Source organism: Zootoca vivipara, chromosome 2 (assembly GCF_963506605.1).
Source record: "Zootoca vivipara chromosome 2, rZooViv1.1, whole genome shotgun sequence".
Classification (NCBI taxonomy): Eukaryota; Metazoa; Chordata; class Lepidosauria; order Squamata; family Lacertidae; genus Zootoca; species Zootoca vivipara.
Genome location: NC_083277.1, coordinates 18,200,731 through 18,225,726, shown reverse-complemented (window position 1 = coordinate 18,225,726; position 24,996 = coordinate 18,200,731). Strand labels below are relative to the sequence as shown.

The window sequence follows — 24,996 nt, the reverse complement described above, 5'->3', positions numbered from 1 at the left end:
TGTTTAAAGCACTATTAAAATATCGAGATGTATTTTCTACACTGTCTAATCTGTTACCTAGTTATTATAATTTGAAATATTTTTTTATAATGTGTTTATATTTGTATTGCGCTTAAGCACAGGAATGCCATGTAGCATATGACAGATGATGGTTAATGTTCTTATTTATGGATAAAATTAAAACAATGCTAATTTTTCTGCCTGTGCATTTTCACTTCTTCTGCTTTTCTAGAGGCGTTCCTTACAACCCAGGACCACATCACTTCTTGCAAGAGGAGCCTCAGGTACTCAGAGCAGAGGCTGTGGGCCACATCCACACCCTTACATTTAACTACATTTAAAGCAGGTGGCTTCCCCCAAAGCATTCTGGGAGACGCAGTTCTGCTCTTTAATAATCAGGCCCTGCTCGCTTTCCCCAACCAAGGCATTGTTTTCATTTATGTGGCTGAATCTCAACGTGCAGCTTGAACGAAGATAAAACTATGAGCCAAAGCAACACCTTCCAAGCAGTATACAGTGAGTTCCACTAACAGGAAGACTGTTTTGAGTGTAGGATCTTCCATGCAGAAAATCAGCATCAATAAAAAAATCCTCCGAGACAAGTTTCTCACCCCTTTATTAAGACAGCTTGCAAGGGTACATGGAATTAAAAAGTAGGGGGGAAGAGAATCAACCATTGGTATTTATTTAGAAAAAAAGTAAAAGTTCTGTTCATTCATACAGAACAGTAGTAGAACAAGGGAAAATGAAAAGTGCCCATCAAACAACAAAATTAAATTTTCACATTTACTCATGCAAGCAGCAGAGGATTTTTATACAGTGGCGATGGGAATGATTACGGTATAGGCTTCCATCGTGGCATGAAAATGACACAGAAGAGCGTCCATGATGAAAATAAATTAAAAAAATTTTTTTTTACAAGAGACGTGTTAAATAATTTAGCAACTATGAATAAAACATTTGCAAGACATACATTTTTTACATCATTGTCAGAACAGTAAACAAGAGAAAAAGACAATAAATTCACTGCAACAAATTAAGGCAACTTATTTGAAAACGGCTGTTATGGTTAAGTGCTATATGCACAGAAAGCTGGCAGAATGTGAGCCTGCAATGGAATCAAAAAGTATTTTTCAATTACAATTTGGTCTTTTAGACTATTCAAAACCAGTTAAAATGCTAACTTTGCCATTACAGGTGGGAAAATACGAAATATTCCCTATTTCTCATTAATGTGAATATTAATATGTACTGTATATTAAAACTTCCCCACCTACAAAACTTTAAAAAATCCTTTTGTAATGATTGAACCTTAAGTTAACAAGCTGTACAGTTACTCAAAACTATTGCTTGAAATGTATTAACAACCAAAACAAAAAATGATAATTTGTTGCGATTACAGAAGAAATTCTGTCCACATTTATTTGTCAGCGTCTTGTGGAGGAGCTTTACCCATAATACATTAGATTTTTTTAAGGAATGTGTTCACAATAAAAACAGTAATAGATGCAGCCAGCAAAGTATTATGTAGATCAAATAACATTATTTGAATGGACATAGCTATGACGATCAACACACAAACTTAGGAACAGCTTTCTGAAATTTTGAAAACAAAGTGACTTAATCCTGTAAAACATATTTTAATTGCAGCCTGTTTTATAAAAAGCCAATTTCATGACGTGCTCTCAGCTTTAATGAACTGTTGATCAGTTATAAGAGAGTTAAGTCCAGGAGGCATAATTACATTTTGATAAATTGTCCGTCTGGTAATTAAAAAAGTAAAATCAGACTTAAAACTGATTGTAAAAACCCATCTAGCCTCTCATGAAGCAACATCATCATGATCTGTTTCCAATGTAGTACTGAACTATGGTTTAGTATAGTGGTGGGTAACCTTTGGCCACTCCCGATGCTGAACTACAACTCCCATCATTCCCTAACCATTGGTCACACTGCTCCAGCAGGTCAAAGGTCAGCCACCTGCGGCTTAGTGCTACTTGAAAGAGAAGAGTACTGGGTTTACACTCCCTTTCCCTGACCTCCAGCACAACTGCAAATTAGCCAGTTCATTCTGGGAAGGGAATGAAGAGTTTTGAAGCATGGTTTATTGAAACAAACCCAACATCAAACCATGGTTTAGGATCCCAGCTTGTTCACAAACCGTTGATTAAATTAACCAGAAATACTCTTCTTGCCCAGAGACACAAAAATTTAAGATTAGTTTAAAACAGAAAGTGGGCATTGTTGGGTTTTAGCCACAGAGATAATGGGGAGGGGGAAGGGGAAAATTTAAAAGCCCACAGCTCACTTCCAACTCTTTAACAAAGCACTAGTTTAGCATTATGCCCCCAAACTGAAGTAGCCCATTAGTTGCTATCAAAACAAAGCAGCAGTGGGTTAAAGTACCATCAATCCACTTTATCCATCACAATGAACAGGTTAAGGAATACTAAATGACTGCCTAAACCAGGCTTCCTCAAACTCAGCCCTCCAGATGTTTTTGGCCCACAACTCCCATGATCCCTAGCTAGCAGGACCAGTGGTCAGGGATGATGGGAATTGTAGTCTCAAAACATCTGGAGGGCCAAGGTTGAGGAAGCCTGGCATGAGACCCGTTATTTTCTACAGTGCTGCCTACCAAAAGCACCCATTTTGAACTTATTTTCATGTTACCATTTCCTGCACAAAAAGGTGCTCTAGAAAGATGGAGCACCTTTGAGACGTTTGTAGAGTTAGGATTTGTGGTCCAATGTACACTTGGCAAACTTTTTGAACGCTGATCAGTTGCACAAATGTCAGAGTTAAATGAATGCTCACAATTTTCCTGACCATTTGTCATGTCTCAAAACATCTTTTTGGAGTGTGGGAGGGAGAGAAATATTGTTAAGTAGACCAAGGAAAATGTTTCCTGCTGCTGTCTTTCTAATCTTACCAAAGTTCGGAATACAGCCATTGCTTTTTGGAATTTGGAAACCTCAAGTCATTGCATTCTAGGCATGAGAAAAATTAAGTGGATTATCACCTCTCAATTAAGGCATCTTGTTTTTCACCTGCTTCCTCAGTCCTGAAGTTTTGCAATGAATGCACTGCTTTTTCCAAGCTTTCCATTAAACCTACAGAAGCATGGAGAAGCAGAGGCCAGTGTTTTCAGCTGTGCATTCCAGCCTTTCCATTTAGCACAGGTAAGCAATCGGATCTTCAGCTCTCTTATCTCCCAAGTTTTATAGTCTTAACTCAGCAAGGTTAACATTTATTATACTGTACTTCATTTGAATTATAATCAAAAGGAGAGTCCCTTTTTAATGGCACAGTGTGTTAAGATTCGCAACCCCTGAATCCTCTCTTCGGAATTACACCCAACAGCCAAACATGGCCTATCAGCAGAAAAGTTCAATTAGAAATATATTTTCACCTACCACCACATTTTAATTTTGTTTACTTAATCTAAATGCATTTAGTTGAGTTTTATTGATATATGCACTATTTACAGAGCATTGATGCATGAATATTTGGGAGATTAAATGAGCCATGTCTGAATCCTTAAGCAATAGAAATTTTAATCTCGGTACAAGCACTTGAAAAATATTCAAAGCCTATCTTAAGGGCTGCTTCACACATCAAAATAGCAGACATCTAAAAATTTAGCATGTAGCTGCTTTTGATTCTGTAATGGGCAAGGTGGCGACCTTCTCCCCAGCCCCATCATATCTCCACCATGCTGTGCACAACTGGCGCCAGGATATGGTATACTTGGGGTAGGGATGAAGATGTGCACCCACTTCACATTAGAGGACTAAATATGCTAAATCCTTAATCCATATTTTCAATAGCAATCCATGAGGCAGCCCAGAGGAATATGTCAAAGAATTTAAAGAACACTGGCTCAGTGGTGTAGCTGGGATTCACACATGCCGCCCGTCAAATACTTAAGGTTTTGTCATTGCAATGGATGTTGGCAATAACGGTTGCCTGAATTCCCCACATGCTGAAAGAAAGGTACAATGTCCACAGCACTTGCAAGTAGTAACAAATCAGGATTTACTCTTATATGATTTAAGCAGCAGTACAATTAGAAGGACGAACGCATTATTAGCCGTAATCTGCTTGATTATAGTGACGCCCAGCAGGGTTGCAGACAATCAACTTCAATGGCACAGAGACAGTGCAGGGCTGGGGAACCTGTGGCCTGCCAGATATTGTTGGACTCTGAACTCCTATCTGTCCCAGCCAGCATGGCCAATGGTCAGGGATGATGGGAGTAGTCCAACATCTGGAGGTTGATGGGTTCGCTACCTTCCAATAGATTCATGTGGCTTATTAGCTACCGCAAAGCAGGACACAAATGGCAAGCAACGAGAAAGGCGATCGGGTCTTTATACTTCCCTCGTGGGTTTAGTGGAATGGTGCTTTTAAAATGTCCATGGCAATACACATAAGGAATGGAAAATATATGGGGTGGAATGCATTGTGCCATTTCGGCTTACCAAACAGAATGATCCCCCCTGGCTGTTCCTGGGGTTCTCCTGATCACCCACAGCACCATTTTTGGGGGTGGAGTGGGGAAAGCCCTGTTGCACAAGCAAAAGCCCATGTGGAGGAGTTCTGCTGATGAGATTCATTAGTTGAATGAATCCTCCCCGTGGCCAATTAATTACCTAGTTTAATGGTTGGGGAAGGAAAGTGCTACAGAATATCTTAATGGAATGGATATTGCATTGTACTATCACTGAACTTGAAAATGATTTGGCTTGTTAATAGACTGTTGCCCTCTGAACAGGATGAAGTTCTCTTATTTTAGTATTATATTGCACCCGGGGCTACACATCACACTGCACCCCAAAGAGCACTGAGGATTACATGATTGAGAAGGTACAGTGAGAAAAATAAGTAAAAAGTGGCCCGCCTGGCTTTACAATTTTTCATTTGATTGACAGGGGCCAATTGTAGAATTGGCACCGTTCTGTGTTAAGAGGACCACAGATAATACCCCAAACCAGAAATATTCTTGTCCAATTTGTTGAGACTCGAGAGAGATTAAGGCACACTTAAAACTAGACTTAAGAGGCAAAATATTCAGAACCCCTCTTCCTTTCCTTAAAGAAATAAGGAAATAGCCTCTTGCTTCACCTAACCAGCATTTTTTCTATCTCCCCAGGTTTTCAGCAGTCCTATGTATTAAGTGCCAACGGTCAGTCTTTTCATTTTGTGCTAAATGAGACCATTTTAGCAACATGAACCATGTATTAATGATGGGGATTTATAACATTTCTAGGGCATATGGTCAAAACACTGGAAGCTTCTATTCCTACAAATTAAAAAGGCAGGGAAAGCATTTTGTTTTAATGTAATAAATGCAGACTTATGTAGCACAGAAACTGCTGATGCTTTTATTTACAGAGTTTCTCTCAAACCTATGATTTTCCTGTAGTGGGATATACCGAGCTGTTTTACTAAGCCATAGTTGATTAGAAACTTTTGCTTTAATATAAATGAGCAGTGCGCTGGTGCACACTCCTCAGACATTTCCACAGAACTCCTCCCCTGCCTCTATACAGCAGAAAAAACAAGCCAGTTGGGCCATTTGAACTAAGGCTCGTGGGTTTGTTTCCTCTAAAACAAACCGTAAGCAGTGTGGAGGAAACAAACCATGAACCCAAAGTTTGATGGACATGACACACCAGACACACCAATGGCATGGAAGCAGGAGAAGAGGAGCACTATGGGAACACTAAACCAGAGTTTGTTTTAAACTCCGATTTAATGTGATGTGTGAACTAGGCCACCACATGTCAAACCGGCTTGCTTCTAGAGCAAAACTCTTGTAATGCACTTGCCTAGGGACTAAAATGGAAGAGTTGTCAGTTGTTTCAGTCATCTTCAGTTCTGAATGGCACTCAATACAGAGCAAGAGGTACTTTAGATGGTTTTCTTACAGTCCAGGATATGTGCTAAAAAATATAAATTGCAACTGAAAGCATACGCTTTAACTGAAACACTTAGGTTAAGACATGAGGCCAAGATATATAATCTTTTAAAGGCAAAGTGTTACTGCCATGTAACCATTTGTGAATTATTTGTTATACTTTTCTTTTTAAAAAAAGATGGGGTCACAATAGTCAAATACAGCATCTCTGTAACAAGAAACTTGGCTCAGTCTGTATTTTCTGTCCAGCATGAGACCAACAAAATATGTATCTCTAGACACTGTTGTGTGCTCTAGAGATCACCAATTTTTAAGTCATAAGACAGGGAAATCACTTTTAGGTCAACACAAGCAACATCAACACTAATTACTGACAACGAGAGCTAAAATGTAGTTAAATGGAATGGAATTTTAAAAATTGAAAAGCCATGCACACTAGATATCTAGAGATACATTTTCCATATGGATATTGCTGTATAAAGTATTGATGTGCCAAAATAATATCAACTCGATCAAGTAAATCAAGCACCAAGCTTGAGTCTAGTCGGAGTGGTAAATTTCCATCTAGAAAACTTCATTCATGGATTGGATATCTGCATATTCCTCGAGATACAATTATGTATTTCTCTGCATAGAAATTTTCTTGTCTGAGATGATTTTTTCTTCTTCTGAGGTCTTATGGTAAGCTTTGCTGCAGCAATCTACAAATATGCCACTATTGTAAACTTTTACAATCAAGTCTGAAACAGCAGACAGTGAAAATATAGGAGTAGCCCCAGTATGTTGAGTTTATTTCAAGGCCACACTGTTGCAGTATCTGGAACCGTTTATCAGAATACAATGAACACTGGACCTTTTGAATTTGTGCAGTACAACCTCTAAAGCTGCCTTAATACTTGAAGCCACAAACTTGCCCTAAATTGACATTTGGGTTAATTTTTCAGTGTTTTTATATAAGCTGAGGAATTGCACAAAAGCCATCCCACCAGAACTGTCAATGTAAGAACTGAAATGCTATCGCTACTTTGATCTCAGTCACACCAGCTGCCAAGTTTTTAATAAAAATTGATGGTTTTGAACTATGGACTTTTTCTATTGGCCATTTTTGAAGCCCTTTAATGTTTGATTGAAAATGCTACGTGGAAGAACGTTCAACACAGGCAGCTATCATTTAACCACCAAATGAACTCGGATACTGCAAAGCTTAACAAAATCTGACCATACAGTTGGTAGCCAAACAAAAGTGTATTTAGTTGTTTAACTCACCTTAAATCAATTGTACAAAGTCTTTGCTGATGTTTTCATTTTTATTTTCTCGAAACCTTAATACTGGAAGTCTGAACACACTGTAATCTCTCTGCACTGATGGAAAAAACTCTTTGCATCAAAGAACTTCATTTTTAGTAGATGGCACTTGGTTGTGGCCCTGGGTCAATTTCTTTTGACCCGATGGGAAATTAACATTCATCACAAGGCTATAAGACTGACACAACTAGATGCAAGCTAATAGCCTGGAGGGGGATTTTTGGAGCAAAATTTGATCAGCGCTGCAGGATTCAGACAGCTAAACTATGAATAATATTCCAATTCTGATTTCTAGGCTCATTTTTCAGAGGCTGTAGTGCATACCGAACTCTCAGCGTGTGTTAGAGGTTGCCTTACACAAGGAAATCACCAGGTGCTTCTGAAAGAAACACCTAGGCTTCAAACTCTGTCTCAGTGAGACAGTCCATCATTCTTACAATTAAAGACATTTACAGCAAGACAGCGGCCCTTTGGTTCCAGTTGATATAAAACAGTGTTGTAATAATGCCAGAAAGGTAGGAAATAATTCAGTTTTGTGATGCTTTGCACTTCAGCTGAAATTTGGCAATCCAAGGAGGGCACCAACTGCTCCAAAGTATCCCTGTATTTAAAAGAAGATTTTTCACAATTCAAGTTTTGACTACCATATTAAAGCTGGCCTTTTTCAAAACAGGCAAAAGTACATGACAAAAATCTCTTGCCTTTTCCTAATGGATACCTGGGCAAATTAGGAAGGAGAAATATATCCACAGTATAGTCAATCTATTGGCAATATTCTGGATAAACTCAATTCTAAACAAGCCTTTGCACTGAGCCCACCTATGTTTTGCTTCCTTCTCTCTCTCGTCACCAGTTTTCCTCCAAAGTTCCTTTTTCAGCCTGTGAATGTCGGCTGGAACATTGCCACACGAACAACTTTCTCAGCTCTGCCCACAAGATACCATTATGGGGCCTGTGCCCAGCATATTGTTTACCTCCCTGCAACTTAAGAGTCAGGAACAAAGGCTAAAAAGGAGGGAAACATACTGTTGAGCATACTTTCTATAGCACTGCATTGAGCTGGATCAGATAGTCTTCTCAAAATTGCCTAAACATCCCTACTCTCCACTGTAGTTTTGGAGCAAATTGTGCATGGGCAAATAAGTCATGGGGGCAGCTTTTTCTGAGAGACTGGTGGTAATTACTGTGGCAAAGAGGTAGCCTGAAAACTGCTAATATTGAAGCTCCAGTGAGGAGAGGAATTGACTGAAAATGCAGTATCTAAGCTGCAAAGGCACTAACTCGTGACTGTCAAGCACAAGTAAGACAGCAATCAAAGATTTATTATTTCTGAAAGATTAACACATGTAGGTACAAGCATGCCATTTACTATTCCAATACTTTCATTAAGGTACTTGTTGGTTTTTCCCAGGTAACTGAAATACTTGGGGGACAATCCAGCAAATCATTTTAAAGCACCAGTAATGTCAATGGAAGAGATTTCAAGCTCTCCCATTGACACCAGTCATGCTTTAAAGTACTCAACTTTGGCTGGATTGCACCCATTAGGCGTATTCAGTTCATTAACCCAAACATAAGTGAATGGAGAAATTAAAAAGAAAAACCCAGGGATGCAACCGTCTGTCCTATTCAGGAACAGTATTTTTCTTTAAAATGTAATCCCGCTTCCCCAAAACATACAATCTCTCTTACCATCCCAACAACTCAGGTGCAAAAAAACAAACAAAAAGTTTCTAGAGCTACACATCTTCCAAATCATGAATGAAGAAAACCATTACAAATAAAGGTTGTCTAGCTCTATATTCCATAGCTGTGGCCATACATACCTCATGTTCTAGGAACAAAGCCTTCAACTGGCCTTTGGACCAGTAATCCAGTGCATATGCCAAAAGCTTCATCGACAACGTATTCACACGTAAAAAGTTACCAACAAAGACAACACGGTTTATCTTCTAAAGAAAAACAACAACAACAGAAATCATGAGTAAGTCCCACTGGGGCTTATTCCCAGTTAAGCGTGAAAATGCTCGTGGAGTCAATTAACAATAAAAAAATTGTATAACTAACATTTAGGTAACATTTAGATACTTTAACCACATTTAAATCCTGGACAGTGTGCAAAGTTATGTGTGCTTCAAAAACCCATAAACTATAAATAAATGCATGCATTAAGCATAGAGTAAATTGCCAGAAAATTGGGGCCAGATATTTCCTTCTGTGAATATATAGCTCAGGGGTCTCCAAGCTTTCCTTGCCTCGGGCCGGTCTCGAGCAATGATAGTGCGGTGGACCGAGGGCAGGGGAGCGTGCGCCCATACACATGCATGCACAAATGCTATTTCCGGTGCTCCTACGACCCAGAAGTGAGTCCCCACGCCACGCCGGTAATAGTGGGCAGCAGTAACGGGTTGGGCGGGCCAGATAAACGAGTCCCTCAGGCCTTATCCGGCCCCCGAGCCGTAGCTTGGTGACCCCTGCTATAGATCCTGCTGGGGGAAAGGCTACTTTCACTAATTTGCCTTCCCCGCTCCTGCAGACCCCCTTTCTGGAAGGCCAGCCCCCTGGATATTTTCAGTAGGGGCAAGGGGTTGCAGGGGAAAATTGGTTAGTTGCCTCCCCCCACCTTCTGTCAGTAAGGGTGGTCTGAAGTGGAACTCCGTTCAGATGGTACAAGTCTGGAACCTGAAGATCACATGAATTCTGACCGCAAGCCCATCCAGTGTAAAGCTCATCAGCACCCACTCCCCCACCTTTTGATGTTAGGTAGGTGGCAACCCAAAAAGGTGGGCTTTCATACAGTTTTGCTTGTGGACTTTTCATTTCCAGGGAGGCTCAGCTAGCACCAAACCTGATGTTCCTCCAGCACAAAGCAAAGACCAGTTTATTTGCCCAAGCCTTCAACATCTCAACTAGATGGTTTTCAATCTGGTATCTCTAATCTTTTTTTTCATAGTATCATAGAGCTGGAAGGGGACCCTGAGGATCATCTAGTCCAACCCAAATATGCACCTGTCCCATACAGGGATCAAACCTGCAACCCTGGCCTTATCAGCAGCACACTCTACTCAACTGAGCTATCCATGGGGGAAAGAAGAACACACAAGATTCACAGAATCACAGAGTTGCTCTCCTCGGCATTTTATATAATTGTTATCAGTGCAACATGGTAGCTATGTAAATGCAAGGGAACAATGGTCAACCAAAGTCATTTCAAGTTGTAAGCAAGGTCCAGGGCTAGCTAATGCATACCATAGCAACAGGCATTGGCAATTTAAACGGGTTGATTTGTATATGCCACTATATTCTTAGTCCTAGATGAGAAGAACAAATTCTTATTTGGCTCAAGCAAGTGTAATGCAATCGAAGCAAGCCACTACTCTGACAGGAGCTGCACATTGTGCCTTCATAGCCCTGTACAATGCTGCTTGATCCATATGCAACAAGGCAGCACTGTAAAGAAGCCGAAGGCAGCAAGCAAGATTCCAGACGAGCAACTGCTCTTCCATATTTCCACAAGTTTGCATCTGAAACAGATGGGATGTTTCAGACAGCAGCAAAGATAGAAGTGTGTTCTCCAAAACAAACAAACAAAACTCATTAAGGTACAGATTTTATTATAAAAATAAAAGCTTATAAAAAAAATGTTTAAAGACCTGAAGACTTTTGATTTAACTAGTGCTTCTCAACTTAAATCTCCAGACAGAGAGAAAAAGGCAGATCCTGAACAGCCACCTCTGATTTGTGAGAGAAAGAACCTGTTAGTTCCCACACTATTCCAATCTGGATTTTAAATGCATTGCAGCCTCTGCTGTTCCTTCCCAGCAAAGCTTACCTCATTTACAGCACACATCCGTGCTATAGATCCGATATTATTGGTGATAGTAACCAGTGTAGCTCTAGCCAGGTCTTCCTTACTAACAGATTCCCGCTTTTCCTTGTAGATCATATTCCCAAAGCTAGTAATAAGAGAGATGCCATAACGTCAGATAACTTTCTGTGAAGAATATAATTTCTATGCTGGTCTTTCTTTCACTTAGGGCACAGATCTCTAGCTGGGGCTGGTAAGTGTGGAAACATGGCCAATAACATACAACTGTGCCTGCGGACTGCCCAAGGCCCAGAAGAACCTAGGCAGACTTTCACTGCTCCAAGAGTTGAAGGACTCGGGTCAAACTGCAAGGAAAGAGCAACAGCTTTGAAGTTTGAGGCCAAGTCCAACTGCATTGTGTTAGCAGACACCACTTTCCATTTCGATGGCTTGAGGTTGGCAGATTTGCTTTTAGACTAGCTACCTAACAGGAAAAGCCTCATGTGTAATTAGAACAAAGACTTGCAGAGGGAGACACAACTGCCTAGTTTAATCCTTTGTTATTATGCAGGCATGGGCCGTGTTTTGGAAGATCATGCACTACAGGCATGGACCATATGGGTGTCTTAAATTGGTTTTGTTGCATCAATGTACCTAGGCTAAATTTTAAGTGTCAATACTTTAAGCCAACTAAACCACTGGAGGTGGGGCAGGGAAGCCCTGTTCCCCATGTGGCAAATACTAACTTGGATACAATTTGTGTTTCCTCTAAGGTATCTGTAAACAAATACGTAAATACATCACATTTTTAAATTCCTTATTAGGTGTTCTAATTAAAAATCATTGGGTTGTAGCCAATTAAGTTCTACTTAATTAAATCAATGGTCCTAAGTTAGTCATGTCAGCTGATTTCAGCGTATGACTAACATTGGAACAACCCATTTTTTCATAGGCCTCTTAAATCCAGCATTTTTTATGGTGCTGTGTATTCTCCTACAACACCTACCTAGATGCCACTGCCCACCCTGGCAAGCCAAACCGTTCATAATCTCCTCCATAAATATCCCGGACTAGCTTGTCGGCATGTGTACTTTCCCCTTTAGATGCCATTTCTAGAGCTTCTTCGAAACTTTCACATCCAGTCAGCAAGCTGCACAAGCCAAGAAAGGTCCCACCACCTAGACTGGTGTGGAAAAAAAGAAAACACATTGGATTGTAAATTGCATTTTTAAAATTGACAATTTTAATTCTAGACATCTTACCTGTGCAACCCAGGAAATAAATTGAATAAGCTCAACTGACTACAGGCTACATAAGGGCTTAGGTTTATAGTTTAAAGGTAAAGGGACCCCTGACCATTAGGTCCAGTTGCGGATGACTCTGGGGTTGCGGCGCTCATCTCGCTTTACTGGCTGAGGGAGCCGGCGTACAGCTTCCAGGTCATGTGGCCAGCATGACAAAGCCGCTTCTGGCGAACCAGAGCAGCGCATGGAAACGCCGTTTACCTTCCCGCCAGAGTGGTACCTATTTATCTACTTGCACTTTGACATGCTTTCGAACTGCTAGGTTGGCAGGAGCAGGGACCAAACGGGAGCTCAACCCATCATGGGGATTTGAACCACTGACCTTCTGATCGGCAAGCCCTAGGCTCTGTGGTTTAGACCACAGAACCACCCGTGTCCCTAGGTTTATATTTTACAATTAGGCAAAACACATTCCTAGTGAACAAAGAATAATAAGCTGTTCATTTTAGTTGTTGCCCACCATATCATGAAAGTCCTTGGTGGGCAGTATTAAAAAATCAGGAACAGCAACACCAACCAAAACAATTACTATGGAACCCAACTCAAGCATTTATCTTTTGAGGTGCCTCTCCCAGCCAAGGAAGCTGAAATGGTGTTTAGGGTAAACACAAATATCCTGTCGACTAGGACTAAGTTATTGTAATTGTGTCTGTAACAAGAGCCACAGCAGCTGGATAGTCCTAATAAAAACAGAATAAATCTTCCCAAATCCTGGTATTTTCTTTCTTTCTTTTAAAAAAATATTCCTTTTTTTTACCAAGCTGCCTATAACATAATAAATAATGTTAAAGTTATTTTGTGAAAATGGTTAACAAAAAAATGAAAATGTAACTCTAAAAAAGAATTCACACTGCTCTTAAGACAGGAAAGCTGAACACACTGCAAAACAGAAATATACTTCTGAATGGCAATTTCTTCAATGATGTGTATGCATTTGAAAGAGACCCATGAACACAGATTTGTCATTTTATCTAATAGCTTGTTCTGGCATATCTACCTTGTTCCGGTTACTCTCTTATAGTTGTCTCTGGAATGGACAGCTAAAATACTGACTCCTGAACCAATGTTTACAACCAGCAACGGGTATGGATCATCCAGGTTAAAAGGCATCTTTTGGCATCTTTCAGGTTCTGATGCGTTTTCAAAATAGTAGCACTCTGCCTGGCCATTAAAACTGACAGAATCTATGTACAGCAAGCCTTTCACAAGGCAGTCAAGTTCATCCAGTTTGTGCAGCTGGAGGTCTCCAATCTGTAAAATTGCAAGAGAGACATTGTTATGGCTTCTTCTCATCACAAAATGATATCAGCTTAGGTCAAATTCACTCATATGCAGTTCTAGTTACAGGTAGCCGTGTTGGTCTGCTGTAGTCAAAACAAAATAAAAAAATTCCTTCCAGTAGCACCTTAGAGACCAACTAAATTGTCATTGGTATGAGCCTCCGTGCTCATATGCAGGTTTTAAAAGACTAGTTGTATACAAGCAGATGAATTAGTTATTGTGTCTTTAGAATGATAATTTATACTAGCGCAGGGGTGTCAAACTCAAATTCATCGGGGGCCGCATCAGCAGTTTGCTCACCCTCAAAGGGCCGGTTGTATCTGTAGGACTATGTGTCCACTCTTTATTATTATAAATTATTGTCACTGCATTCAATTATTACTGTTTTTTGTAATAATGTAAGTAATAACTAGCTCTGAAAGCAAAAACATAGTCAGAATAATGGCAAGTAGGTATTCAAATGTACAATTATTGTACAATTTATTGAAAAATGATTTTTGGTAACAGAGAGTGATTTTTAAAAAAAACATACAAATATTGCCAAACACTGTTTATTACACATATGGCAAACACAAGGCATTAACTTTTTTAAAAAACTTTTCTGACTAGATTTTACTTGCTTGCGGGGTTCTTCTCTCCTCTTTTATAATGGGCTAATTCTTGTTTTGTTTTTGGAACCGAGAGGAAATGCCTCTTAGACAGATGGCCTCCTCCGGCTCCCTCCCTTCTTGGGTTAGAATGGAAAAGGTGGGGGAGGACTGCAGCTGACAAATATTATCCCTCCTTGCCATCGATCGGAGAGTGTATAGATGTGAGATCTTGAGGCCGGCTGCAAAGCGGCTGCTCCCCCGTTGTCTCCTAGCTCTCTCGCTCTCCCCCTCAGAGGCTCCCGGTTTGTCCTCCTCCCCTCCCTCCCTCCCTCCTTCTCTCCCTCTCTCCCTCCCTCCCTCCCGCCTTCTTTCCATCCATCCCCGCTTGTTCTCCTCCCCTTTCCCTCTCTTTAAAATTGATTTCAAGGCGCTGCCAGCCCGAGAGCAGCTGTTGAGCTCTCCAGAGGGAAAGTGAGCGCTCGCTTCCCTGTCAATAGCCTCCCCGCTTCTCAAACAGAAAACAATCCTCCGTGAGCTGAAACTGCCCGACCAGCCATCCCTCTCTGGTGCCAGCAGAGATCTCTAAGAGATCTCTTTCCCCGTTCCCAGCTCCTCAAGCCCCTTCCTTTGCATCAGCCTGCAACTCCAGCCTTGCCACCTAGCCAGACTTCTCTCGAAAGCAGCGGAAGAAAGACAGCGGGTGAATGAGCTGATGGTACCCAGCAGCCCAAGGGTTAATCTGCCCGGGTGGGCTCCGGCTGCTTCTGAGAGCCTCCCTCCCTCCCTCCCTGCGTCTCCAGCGGCCACTAACCTTGCTCAATGGCTCAGGAAACGATCCACTCTTGCCGCCGCCATTCATTTCAGGGGGCTTTGCAGGGCGAACTCCCATGGAAATGAATGGCGCTTGCGCAGTAGGGTCGATATCTCTCTCTCTCTCTCTCTCTCTCTCTCTCTCTCTCTCTCTCTCTCTCTCTCTGTTCAGCTGGGGGGGGGTCCAGCAGGCTCACGCGGCGGCGGTCTCAGTGGCTCAGGAGCTCTTCGGGCAGTGCAAACACGATGGCTGCCCTCAGGAGCTCCGTGGCGCGCGCCGTGATGCCTCGCCGGAAGCCCAGCAAAGAGAAATTCTCCCGCTGCAGCTGGACTCCGCCCCCCTGAGCCCTATTGGCTGGCAGAGGGTATGATGCGGCGGCGGGGAGGGGCTGGTGCAGGGGGCCAACTACGCCCCCCTGCAGACGCGGGAGTCGGCCCCAGGCAGCACAGGGCGGCGGTGGCGGCAGCGGGCGGCGGGCGGGCTGCTCAGCGCCCCCTGCATTCTGGCGCTCTAGGCCACATGACGAGGTCTCGCGGGCCGCATGGCGAGGTCTCGCGGGCCACATTTGGCCCGCGGGCCTTGGGTCTGACACCCGTGTACTAGCATTTCCAAAATAATCAAGCCAGTAAGTACTGTAGTAAGAAACCTACGAAACTCCTAGACCAGGGGTCCCCAGACTACGGCCCCCGGGCCGGATGCGGCCCAATTGGCCTCCCAATCCGGCCCGCGACGACCCCCGCCGCCCGCCGCCGCCACCCGCTCTTACGGCGCGCGGCGGCGGTCTTCAAAATCGGCAAAAAATCGCCGAAAATCCTTTGTGCGCATGCGTATGGGCCTCTCCCGACCCAGAAGATGTCATTTCCGATGCACTTCCGGGTTGGGGGAGGCACATACGCATGCGCACAAGCGATTTTCGGTGATTTTTCCCCGACCGTGTGCGCATGCGCACGGGCGCGCACTCCCCCGCCCTCCGGCCCGCTGCGCGCGCACTCCCCTGCCCTCCGGCCCACCACGCGGTCGGCGCGGCGGGCACCGGCCCAAAGCCCGGTAAGTCTGGCGACCCCTGTCCTAGACTTTCATCAGCTTCTCTATTTCTGGCATATACATTAACAGTAGTTTTCATTTCCTGTGAATATTTTAAAACAGCTAGTGTATGAAAATTAGCTTCTCACAAACACTTTTTCTCTCTTTTGTCACATTTTTTAAAAATCCAAATCAGAGGATGAAGCTTTGTAAATTAAGAAAATGCAAGGCCCACACAACTCTTTTGCAGGCTATATGCACTCAATTTCTACCTGCAGACCATTTTTGACAACACTTTAAATAAAACTTTAAAAGGTAAAGGGACCCCTGACCATTAGGTCCAGTCGTGACCGACTCTGGGGTTGCGCGCTCATCTCGCATTATTGGCTGAGGGAGCCGGCGTATAGCTTCCAGGTCATGTGGCCAGCATGACAAAGCCGCTTCTGGCAAACCAGAGCAGCACATGGAAACGCCATTTACCTTCCCGTTTACCTTCCCGTTTACCTTCCTATTTAACTACTTGCATTTTTTGATGTGCTTTCGAACTGCTAGGTTGGCAGGAGCTGGGACCAAGCAACGGGAGCTCACCCCGTCACAGGGATTCGAACCGCCGACCTTCTGATCAGCAAGCCCTAGGCTCAGTGGTTTAGCCCACAGCGACTCGGCTAACTCCACCTACACTCACAGTCAAAAGACTGGATGGGAAAGGAAGTCATCATACACACACTATTTATTCCAGAACTACCCAGGAAAGGACTGACCTTAATCCTTTTATAAAATGGTAGTCATTGTTCTTAAAGGGTTAATGACTGCAGACAGAAGTAGGCAACTCATGACAATAGACAAGACATAGCAAGGAAGTGTGGCCCACATATTACATGCCCCCAGGACTGAAAAAAGTCCCAAGTAGGCAAAACATTTCTGGTTGTTTTCCAACCCTGCATATAAAAATTGGGTTCTGGGGGCTCCTATCAAAGGAAAATGAGAGAAGAATGCTAACTGCCAACAGTGCAAAGGCTAAAAATCTCTGTGCTCAATTTTTGTCCATGATATAGCACAACTTTCTGGTCTACATCAGAGGAAGAGGAGCTTGTTAGTCACCGATTCTGAATTAATGCCATTATTAATGCAGTTATGAGGAGGGGAAAGGATTATTTTGAAAGCAGATGCAGAGGCAGGACAAAAATTGTTTCCCTGCATATTGTCATTGCCATGCATGCAAAGATCTTGCACAAACGGGTCCAAAGTACTAATTCAGAAGTATCCTGACCCATCAGATCTTTGCCTATGATAGCAAAGGCAATGCTTTCAAAGACTTATTACTTAATCACCACAGACTATAATGTACTTCAAGAACAGATTATGTAACAGAGGATGCAACAGAACTACCTACTGTGCGAAAATCTTCTTCAAACTTATAGGCACCACCGCCAGTGGCACAGAGCACCGTATGCAGCGTTGAGAAGTTTTTGCTTCTTCCCATTTGAATAAAAGTAGGCAGATCATGGGTTGGGAATCGGATAAAGTGCAAGTTTCCCTTTCGCCCAAAAAGTATCAAGTCCTTGAGTTCAAGGTGGACATCCCGAATACCAGTGGACCCATAGGCTACATTTGATGTCAAATATCTGCGAATACTTTTCAAGCTTTCAACTTCTTCCTGCTCTTCTTCTGCAGTGATATCGATAGGTTCAAAATATGCAAGTTTCACGAGGGTTCCTCCAATGTCCATTCCAAACCATGGGAAAGCTGTGGTGAAACAAAGTTATTTGTTAGAGAATCATATGCATATGAAAATTGAGAATGAACATCTTCTCGGTTGCCAGCACCTTAACAGTCTCTCTTCTGTCTTTCTAAGCAATTAGCAAAAACTGCTTGACATCATAATAAATGTGGAACAGGTCACTCCTAGGTATCCTCATTTGTTAGCACATTTGAGCCAGTAATGATAAACCAACTGCATACAGTACTACAAACTACTGAAAAGCTAATCACAATCCAAACATGGATTTCTTAAAAAGTGAATTATACCACTTGGAAAGTAGACATTTCCAGATGGGTTTTGAAAAACACTCTTTTCAACTAAATAAGAAGACCTTGCTCTTAACTTTACTATGTAGTAAACAGAAATGTGAATTCTTTATAAGGACTAGCCGGGGGGGGGGACGACTTCTAAGAGCAGCAGTATCCATAAGATTAAATGATCTGCTGCTCTGTCAATCCAAACATTTATACCTAGGTCCCTGAAAAACCACTATTTTCAATCCTACACACACTTACTTGGAAGTAAGTCCCATTGAACTCAGTGGGCTTCCTTCTGAGAACAGTTATGTAAATATGCAATTTAATATATTTCCCTATATTGTACAGTCGTACCTCGGTTTACGAACCGCTCGGGTTGCGAACAGTTCAGGTTACGAACTCCGCAAACCCGGAAGTGTTTTCGGCGCGCTTTGCGCATAAATGGCGCTCGGTTTGCGACCTTTTTGGGTTACGAACTGTGATCCGGAAGGATCGTGTTCGTAACCAGATGTACTACTGTATAGGCTTAACCATTACTTCAACATACTTCCCACTTGGAAGATTTTTCAGAAACTTGTTAGGTAGCTTCTTCCTCACCTTGCAATTATAAAACTGCAATCCCTGCTCCCTTAAAGTACTTGGACATAAGCAACTTGTTTATAACTCTTCAGCACTGGATAATAAAAGATTGACTAAGGACATCCAGTAATCTTTGAACCTTGATTGTTCCTGACAACAGGATAACTATAATTTTTAGCCATAAAGATGAACGCTCACATTTACTTGTGGTTAGTTATTAAGTCCACATGAATGTGTTGTGGGTGGGCAATATCTTTGTATAAAATAGCTGCTTATGAGACCTGAAGGTATACCTTGGTTTTCTTCAGAACAGCAGTGGGGAAGCTGCGGTAGCAGTTTCCTCACAAAGGTTGCGCTACAGATGCCAATAATGTATGAAACTCTTCTTTGCAAAAGACTTTTGTACTAGATTTATCATGGGTCAAGACCTCATGACGCTCAATTTAGGGCTGACTGGTATTGAGTCTTCTTTAGCATTCTCCCCACTGTCATCAATGAAGCAATTCAGGAAGTTCAGTCCATATACAGGAAAAAATTTTTTATGAAACACAGCACATTCATGCAGCAAAGCAGAAAAAGGAAATTTCAACATGTCAGTGTTTACAGACTATGACTTGCACCCACTGTAACTCTAAGTAGCCATCTCCCACTCTTCTCGCTCCAAACAGCCCTTACATCTGTTCTGGGGGTTCCACCAATGCTCCAGAATAGATCTGGGGAGGGCAGGGGCACAGAGAAGAGGGAAAGTCCCCCTGCGCAAGTGTAAATCCTTATGCTGTTGTGACAGTTACTTAGTGCCACATTGGATATAAGCCTATGAGTTGTAGCCAATTTAATTGTACTCAAGAAATAAATAAATGAAATAAATGGGCCTAAGTTAGTCAGGGTCCTTAAATTCAATGGGTCTAACTCTTGAGAATGACCAAACACATGGGTTGTATTCTAGGGCGGCATTATCAGAAACAGCCAGTATCCCTGCTACTTATGGTAGCTCTCTGCATCATTACCCTATTGTTCTGGAGTATTCCCCAACCCACACAAACAGGTTTTCAGGGCGAGTAGGAGAACTGTTGAAATTCAGGTTTCCAGACCTACCCAAGCAGAAGAGGTGCCACATTTGGCATATATTGCCACTAGAGAGAAGTGGGTTTTATCGAATGCTGACATTGCCTAATGTCACCATTAGATACAACCCACTGCTTCATAGTGAGCAAAAACGTCAGCTACTGGAAAGTAGCACCTGCAAATCTGGTGGAACCAGAAATTATTTCTGTCATGCAGCTGTGCTTACAGGAATATGAGCATAGGCTAAATTTGAAGAATACAACTTCATATGTAACATTTGGTGATTATTTCTACATATGCAACGTGCATAATAACCAGGCAAGTGCTAAGCAGTGGTTAAGTCTTTTGAGACAAGGATTATGAATCTAGACAAATGTTACAGGAAATGTAGTAAAATCTTCACTGGCAACTCAGACATGGCTGCCTGATGTTAGATTACTTGAGTGGCAATCCTAACCATACTTACTAGGCAGCAAGAGTCACTAAACTAAATGGGACATGTACAGAATTGAGCTATCTGCCAGGTACATGACTGCACTTAAATAAACGGCGTTTCCGTGCACTCTGGCTTCCGTCATGGTGTTCCGTTGTGCCAGAAGCTGTTTAGTCATGCTGGCCACATGACTTGGAAAGCTTCTGTTGACAAACACCAGCTCCCTTGGCCTGAAGTGAGATGAGCACTGCACCCCATAGTCACCTTTGACAGGACTTAACTGTCCAGGGGTCTTTTACCTTATCTTTTTTTTTTTAACCTTGCCTGTGCTTAAATAATTTACCAGGCAGGAAATGTATGCTTACAGAAATAAAATTAAGTTCAAGATGCATTCCTATAAATGAATTTAAATTAATTGTTCTTGTTGTTCTTATTAAACATTTGATGTGTCATGTTGCTTACTTTGGAGCAGTCCCCTCAGCTTTTGTTACAACACTCAGAATGCAGGAAAGTGTTTTTTGTAAACCTAACTATGTTCACATATAACCATGAACAAAAGTATGAGCTGCTTACCAGAGGTCTATAAATCTGCTGGAAAGCATTTTATGAGTAGAGTAATAGCCAAAAGGAAGAGAAAGAGTGAGTGACAATTAACATTTAACCTCCCTTTTGTGCAAAGTCACCATGGCAGTTCGCACTTTCTTGGAGCTTTTTTTTATTCATTAATGTGACACTGGACATTTAAGTTAGAAACAAACATTGTATAAGCTCAGTTAGCAAAGGAAAAAAACAAAAGAATAAGATTTGTACTGTATAAGAAAGCTCTTGGAACTATTTAGGAGTCTGCTTCTATTAAGTTTACTGGATACAATTTCCCATTTTATTAAGTTGTTCAGTTTAAATTCCAGACTCCTACAGTATTTTCCTTCCAGGATCAAAGGGCAAGAGGCATATGCCACATCTGCAAGAATTTTGCAAGACTATCTTTTATTTTGATAATGTTTATAGTTGACTATCTCCTATATATTATTATAAAACACTGGTAAATGCTAACAATCACATGTTCCTAAAATGTAATTTCTTATACATCTCTCATGCCACTATTTAAAAAACAGCAGTCTCTCAGAAAACATGTATCAAAATTAAAAGGAACCAATTGCCTACTCTTGGGGCCCTACTGCACATGCCATTCAGGGCAAAAGGTAAAAAAGGGTAGGTGGGTAAAACACTCCTTTGTTAACCTAAGTCCAGCGTGGCTTTAAGAGAATTTAATTGCTTGTTAGACCGCAGTCCTATGTATCCTTATGTCAGGAGTAACACAAATTAGAACAAGTGGGACTAACACAAATTAGAACAAGTGGGACTTACTTCCAAGAATGCATGTGTGTGACTGAGCAGCTTATTTGTTGTTGTTGTTGTTTTTAAGTGTTCCCCAAAGTCTGTCACAGTATAACTTAAACAAGAATGCTCAATATGCTAATAACTGCACAGGAACTTAATCCTAGCTTCTACTGCAGGCTTCCTCAACCTCGGACCTCCAGATGTTTACGACCTATAACTCCCATGATCCCTAGCTAACAGAACCAGTGGTCAGGGATGATGGGAATTGTAGTCTCAAAACATCTGGAGGGCTGAGGTTAAGAAAGCCTGTTCTACTGCGGTCACTGAGAAGATTTGTGTTATTAAAGTTCCCTATAGAAGGGACGCAGGTGGCGCTGTAGTCTAAACCACAGAGCCTAGGGCTTGCTGATCAGAAGGTCGCTGGTTCAAATTCCCGCGACGGGGTGAGCTCCCGTTGTTTGGTCCCTGCTCCTGCCCATCTAGCAGTTCGAAAGCAGGTAAAAGTGCAAGTAGATAAATAGGTACCGCTCCGGCAGGAAGGTAAACGGCGTTTCCATGCACTGCTCTGGTTTGCTGGCCACATGACCGGGAAGCTGTACACCAGCTCCCTCGGCCAGTAAAGCAAAATGAGCACCGCAATCCCAGAGTCGTCCGCAACTGGACCTAATGGTCAGGGGTCCCTTTACCTTTAGAGGACTATATGAAATAATACATTAAGCAACTAAAATCATTCACAATATTTTAAGAAATCTATGAAAAAATCGGTTTCCAATTTTCACAATCACACACCCATTGAAAGCATGTAAACTTTAATTTACATGAAGGGCAACTGGCTGTAGAAAGGGGAGAAAAAAGAAGCAGGGATATCATCAGCTCTGCTGAAAAGCCAATCCTATCAGCCTCCTCCTTTCATCACTTGACACCAGCCATTTCCTCAGGCTGCAACAGAGGGAGAGAATGAAAGCAGGGCCACTCCAGGGCCTTTCTTGAGACCAGGAACTTTTGGCTCCTCTTCCTGTACTCTTACCATTCCAGCTGACAGAACTTTGGAACTAGTGCCTGACGTGGCTTTCTTTCCTCTTCCCTGCCAATCACTTTTGTAACATGTACTTTAAATTGTAAGCCTGAGGGCAGAGTATTGATATTTGGAAATCTCTTAGGCAGAAGAGGGGGGAAATGTATCAAATAAATATGTAGCAGTTCAAACATCATATATTTTAAAGAGAACTACTGTAGGGAAAGTATGACAAAAGCATACAGGTCAAACACAGCATGATCATATACAGACCCAATTCACTGGAACACTATGTGATGTCAGTTTCCTAGCATACACACACACCATGTGAACACAAAACAAAACAGAAATGTGTGCAGGTATCAGACAGGAGAACCTGCACATCATTTCCACATTTTGATAGACTGGAGTGTTTCCTACAGAGAAAATGCATAATGTGTAAAAGTGGTGCGGACACAGCGATCCCTTACCACTCACTGAAACCAGTTAAGTTTTTAACAATAAAGGAAAAGCAAACTTCACCGCATTAGCTCCCCCCCTCCATGGCAACATCTGGAAATCTCAACCCAAGCATGTGCCCCTGGCTACCAAAACACCACAGATTCAAAACCCAAACACCGACTTGGCTTATTTTGTAGGAAGTGAGATAACGCCAAGCAAAACGGCGTGGCTCTTCCCCTCCTGGTTAATCCCCATGTTTGACCACCCTCGGGTTTTCGTTTTAAAAAGCGAACCTACAGGTAACAACAACCTGCTCAAGCCCCAGAGGAGAGAAGGGAAGGAGGGGTTGGCAGGAAGAGGAAAATCTTACACGGCTTCTTGGCATCCTTGATCTTCATGACTCCGCCGCGGCGCTCCCGGCGGCGGTACCTCCGCTCGAGCCCCGTCGCTGGCTTCCCGTGGCTTGGGTGATGCCCCCGGAGGAAGAGGAGAGGGTGGTGGGGCTGGCGGCGGCGGCGGCAGGGCTGGCGGTGGGCGGCTCGATGTTACGCTCTCTGGGGAGAGGTGGGGAGAGGCGAGTGCGCGCGCCGGCCTGACAGCAGGCGCTACAAGGGCGGGGAGGGGAAGGCGAGGGAGGAGGAGGAGGCCGACGCTCGCTCGGCTGAGGGGAACCGGGGGGAGGCCAGGCGGGGCCGGTGGGGTTGTTAACGCCCTTCCCGCGAGCGTCTCATGGGGCTGAGCTGCCGCTGGGTGGCCCCACAGGGAGAAAGAGGAGGCGGGACCCGCCGCCGCCGCGCCAGCCCCACCCACACACTCGGCACCACCGCCAGTTCACCGGCCGCCGCCGCCGCCCTCCCCCCCTCCTCCTCCCCCTCTTCACTAGACGCCCGCTAACATAAAACAACGGCCGGCCGCCAGGCGGTGGGTGGGGCTGGGGGTCCGGAGGCTCCGGAGAGGGCCGCGCTGACGATGCCGCAACGCCTCCCGCCTCCTCTTCCTCCTCCCTCTCCCTCCACCCGAGGCACGGGACCCGCGCAAGGGCAGCTGGGAAAGGAGGAGGCGGGGTCGGTTGCTCCGAACTCCGCCGGCCTACGCCTCCCAGAGCGCACCGCGAGGTCCCTCCCGCTCCTGGGCCACTCTGAACTCGCTAAGCATGCCGGGAGCATTCGTAGTTCCGAGAGTCGGAAAGGGAGGCCATCTTCGCGCGGAGGCTTTTTTCACCACAGCGTAAAGCGGCATCGGTGGAACGCTCCCGACAACCCCCACCCTTCGCTTTTACCTTCGCCGCAAGAAACACGCCACTCACCCCACAGCGAACCAGCCAATGGCAAGCGAGGATTTCCCTACTCCACCTCCACTCGCCTCTAGGTGTGATTCTGTTGGCGGAAAGCGCCTCCTAGTGGTCACGCTTGATAGGCGGCGGGTGGCGGCGGCACGCATTCGCGGGGCGGGGCTGGTGGTGAAAATGAGTTTATTCTTTCCGGGAGGATAATAAAGTAAAAGTCGGTTGAAATAAAAAGGGTCTTCTTCGTTTGCATGATTTATTCTTCTTTTGCAATGGATGCCTCCTAAGCTACGATCAAACGTACCGCGTGATCCTCTGAATACCAGTGTTCTGAATTCACGTGCAGTAGGGAGGATGCTGTTGCGCTCGTGTTGTGCTATCTTGGGCTTCGCATGAGCCCAGACAGATCGGAATGAAGATCCTTCTACTCAGAGTCCAGCGCCCTGTTTCCAATAGCCAGACAGGACACCCCCAGATAGGACGCGAGGGCAATATCGCTCCCCTGCCTGTGATCTTCAGCATTTGGGCATTCACAGATCCTTGTGATTTTGAAATCAGAATCCACCTCGCACCTATAGCCTAAAACCCATGTCACGTCTGCACTCGTGGGCTGAAGAGATTGCAGGGGGAAGTATGCTGGAGTTGACATACCTGCACAGTTAATTTGTTATAGCTGTGGTTTTTATGTTCCAAAGCCAATGCTCAGTTAACCTACCTATGTTCAGAGCCGTCTTTCCCATAGGGCTTAGTGGTGCGTTGCACCAGGACGCCGG

General features: G+C 43.4%; 1 protein-coding gene across 1 annotated transcript; it reads right to left on the bottom strand.

The window, feature by feature from the left end:
• Nucleotides 1-599: 599 nt before the first annotated feature.
• LOC118080927 (pantothenate kinase 3) lies at nt 600-23,946 on the bottom strand. Its single transcript, XM_035106963.2, has 7 exons — nt 23,309-23,946; nt 17,439-17,791; nt 13,338-13,591; nt 12,043-12,219; nt 11,061-11,184; nt 9,055-9,180; nt 600-7,829 (listed from the first exon to the last, which is right to left on the bottom strand). The coding sequence occupies exons 1-7, from the start codon at nt 23,334-23,336 to the stop codon at nt 7,779-7,781; spliced, it is 1,113 nt and encodes a 370-aa protein (XP_034962854.1). The 5' UTR covers nt 23,337-23,946; the 3' UTR covers nt 600-7,778.
• Nucleotides 23,947-24,996: the final 1,050 nt, after the last annotated feature.

Coding starts and splice junctions, on each gene's coding strand:
- LOC118080927 (XM_035106963.2), bottom strand. CDS start 23,336: ATGAAGATCAAGGATGCCAAGAAGCCGT. Junction 17,792..23,308: donor CAAGGATGCCAAGAAGCCGT/GTAAGATTTTCC, acceptor GTTTCACCACAG/CTTTCCCATGGTTTGGAATG. Junction 12,220..13,337: donor AAGAGAGTAACCGGAACAAG/GTAGATATGCCA, acceptor TTTCCACACCAG/TCTAGGTGGTGGGACCTTTC.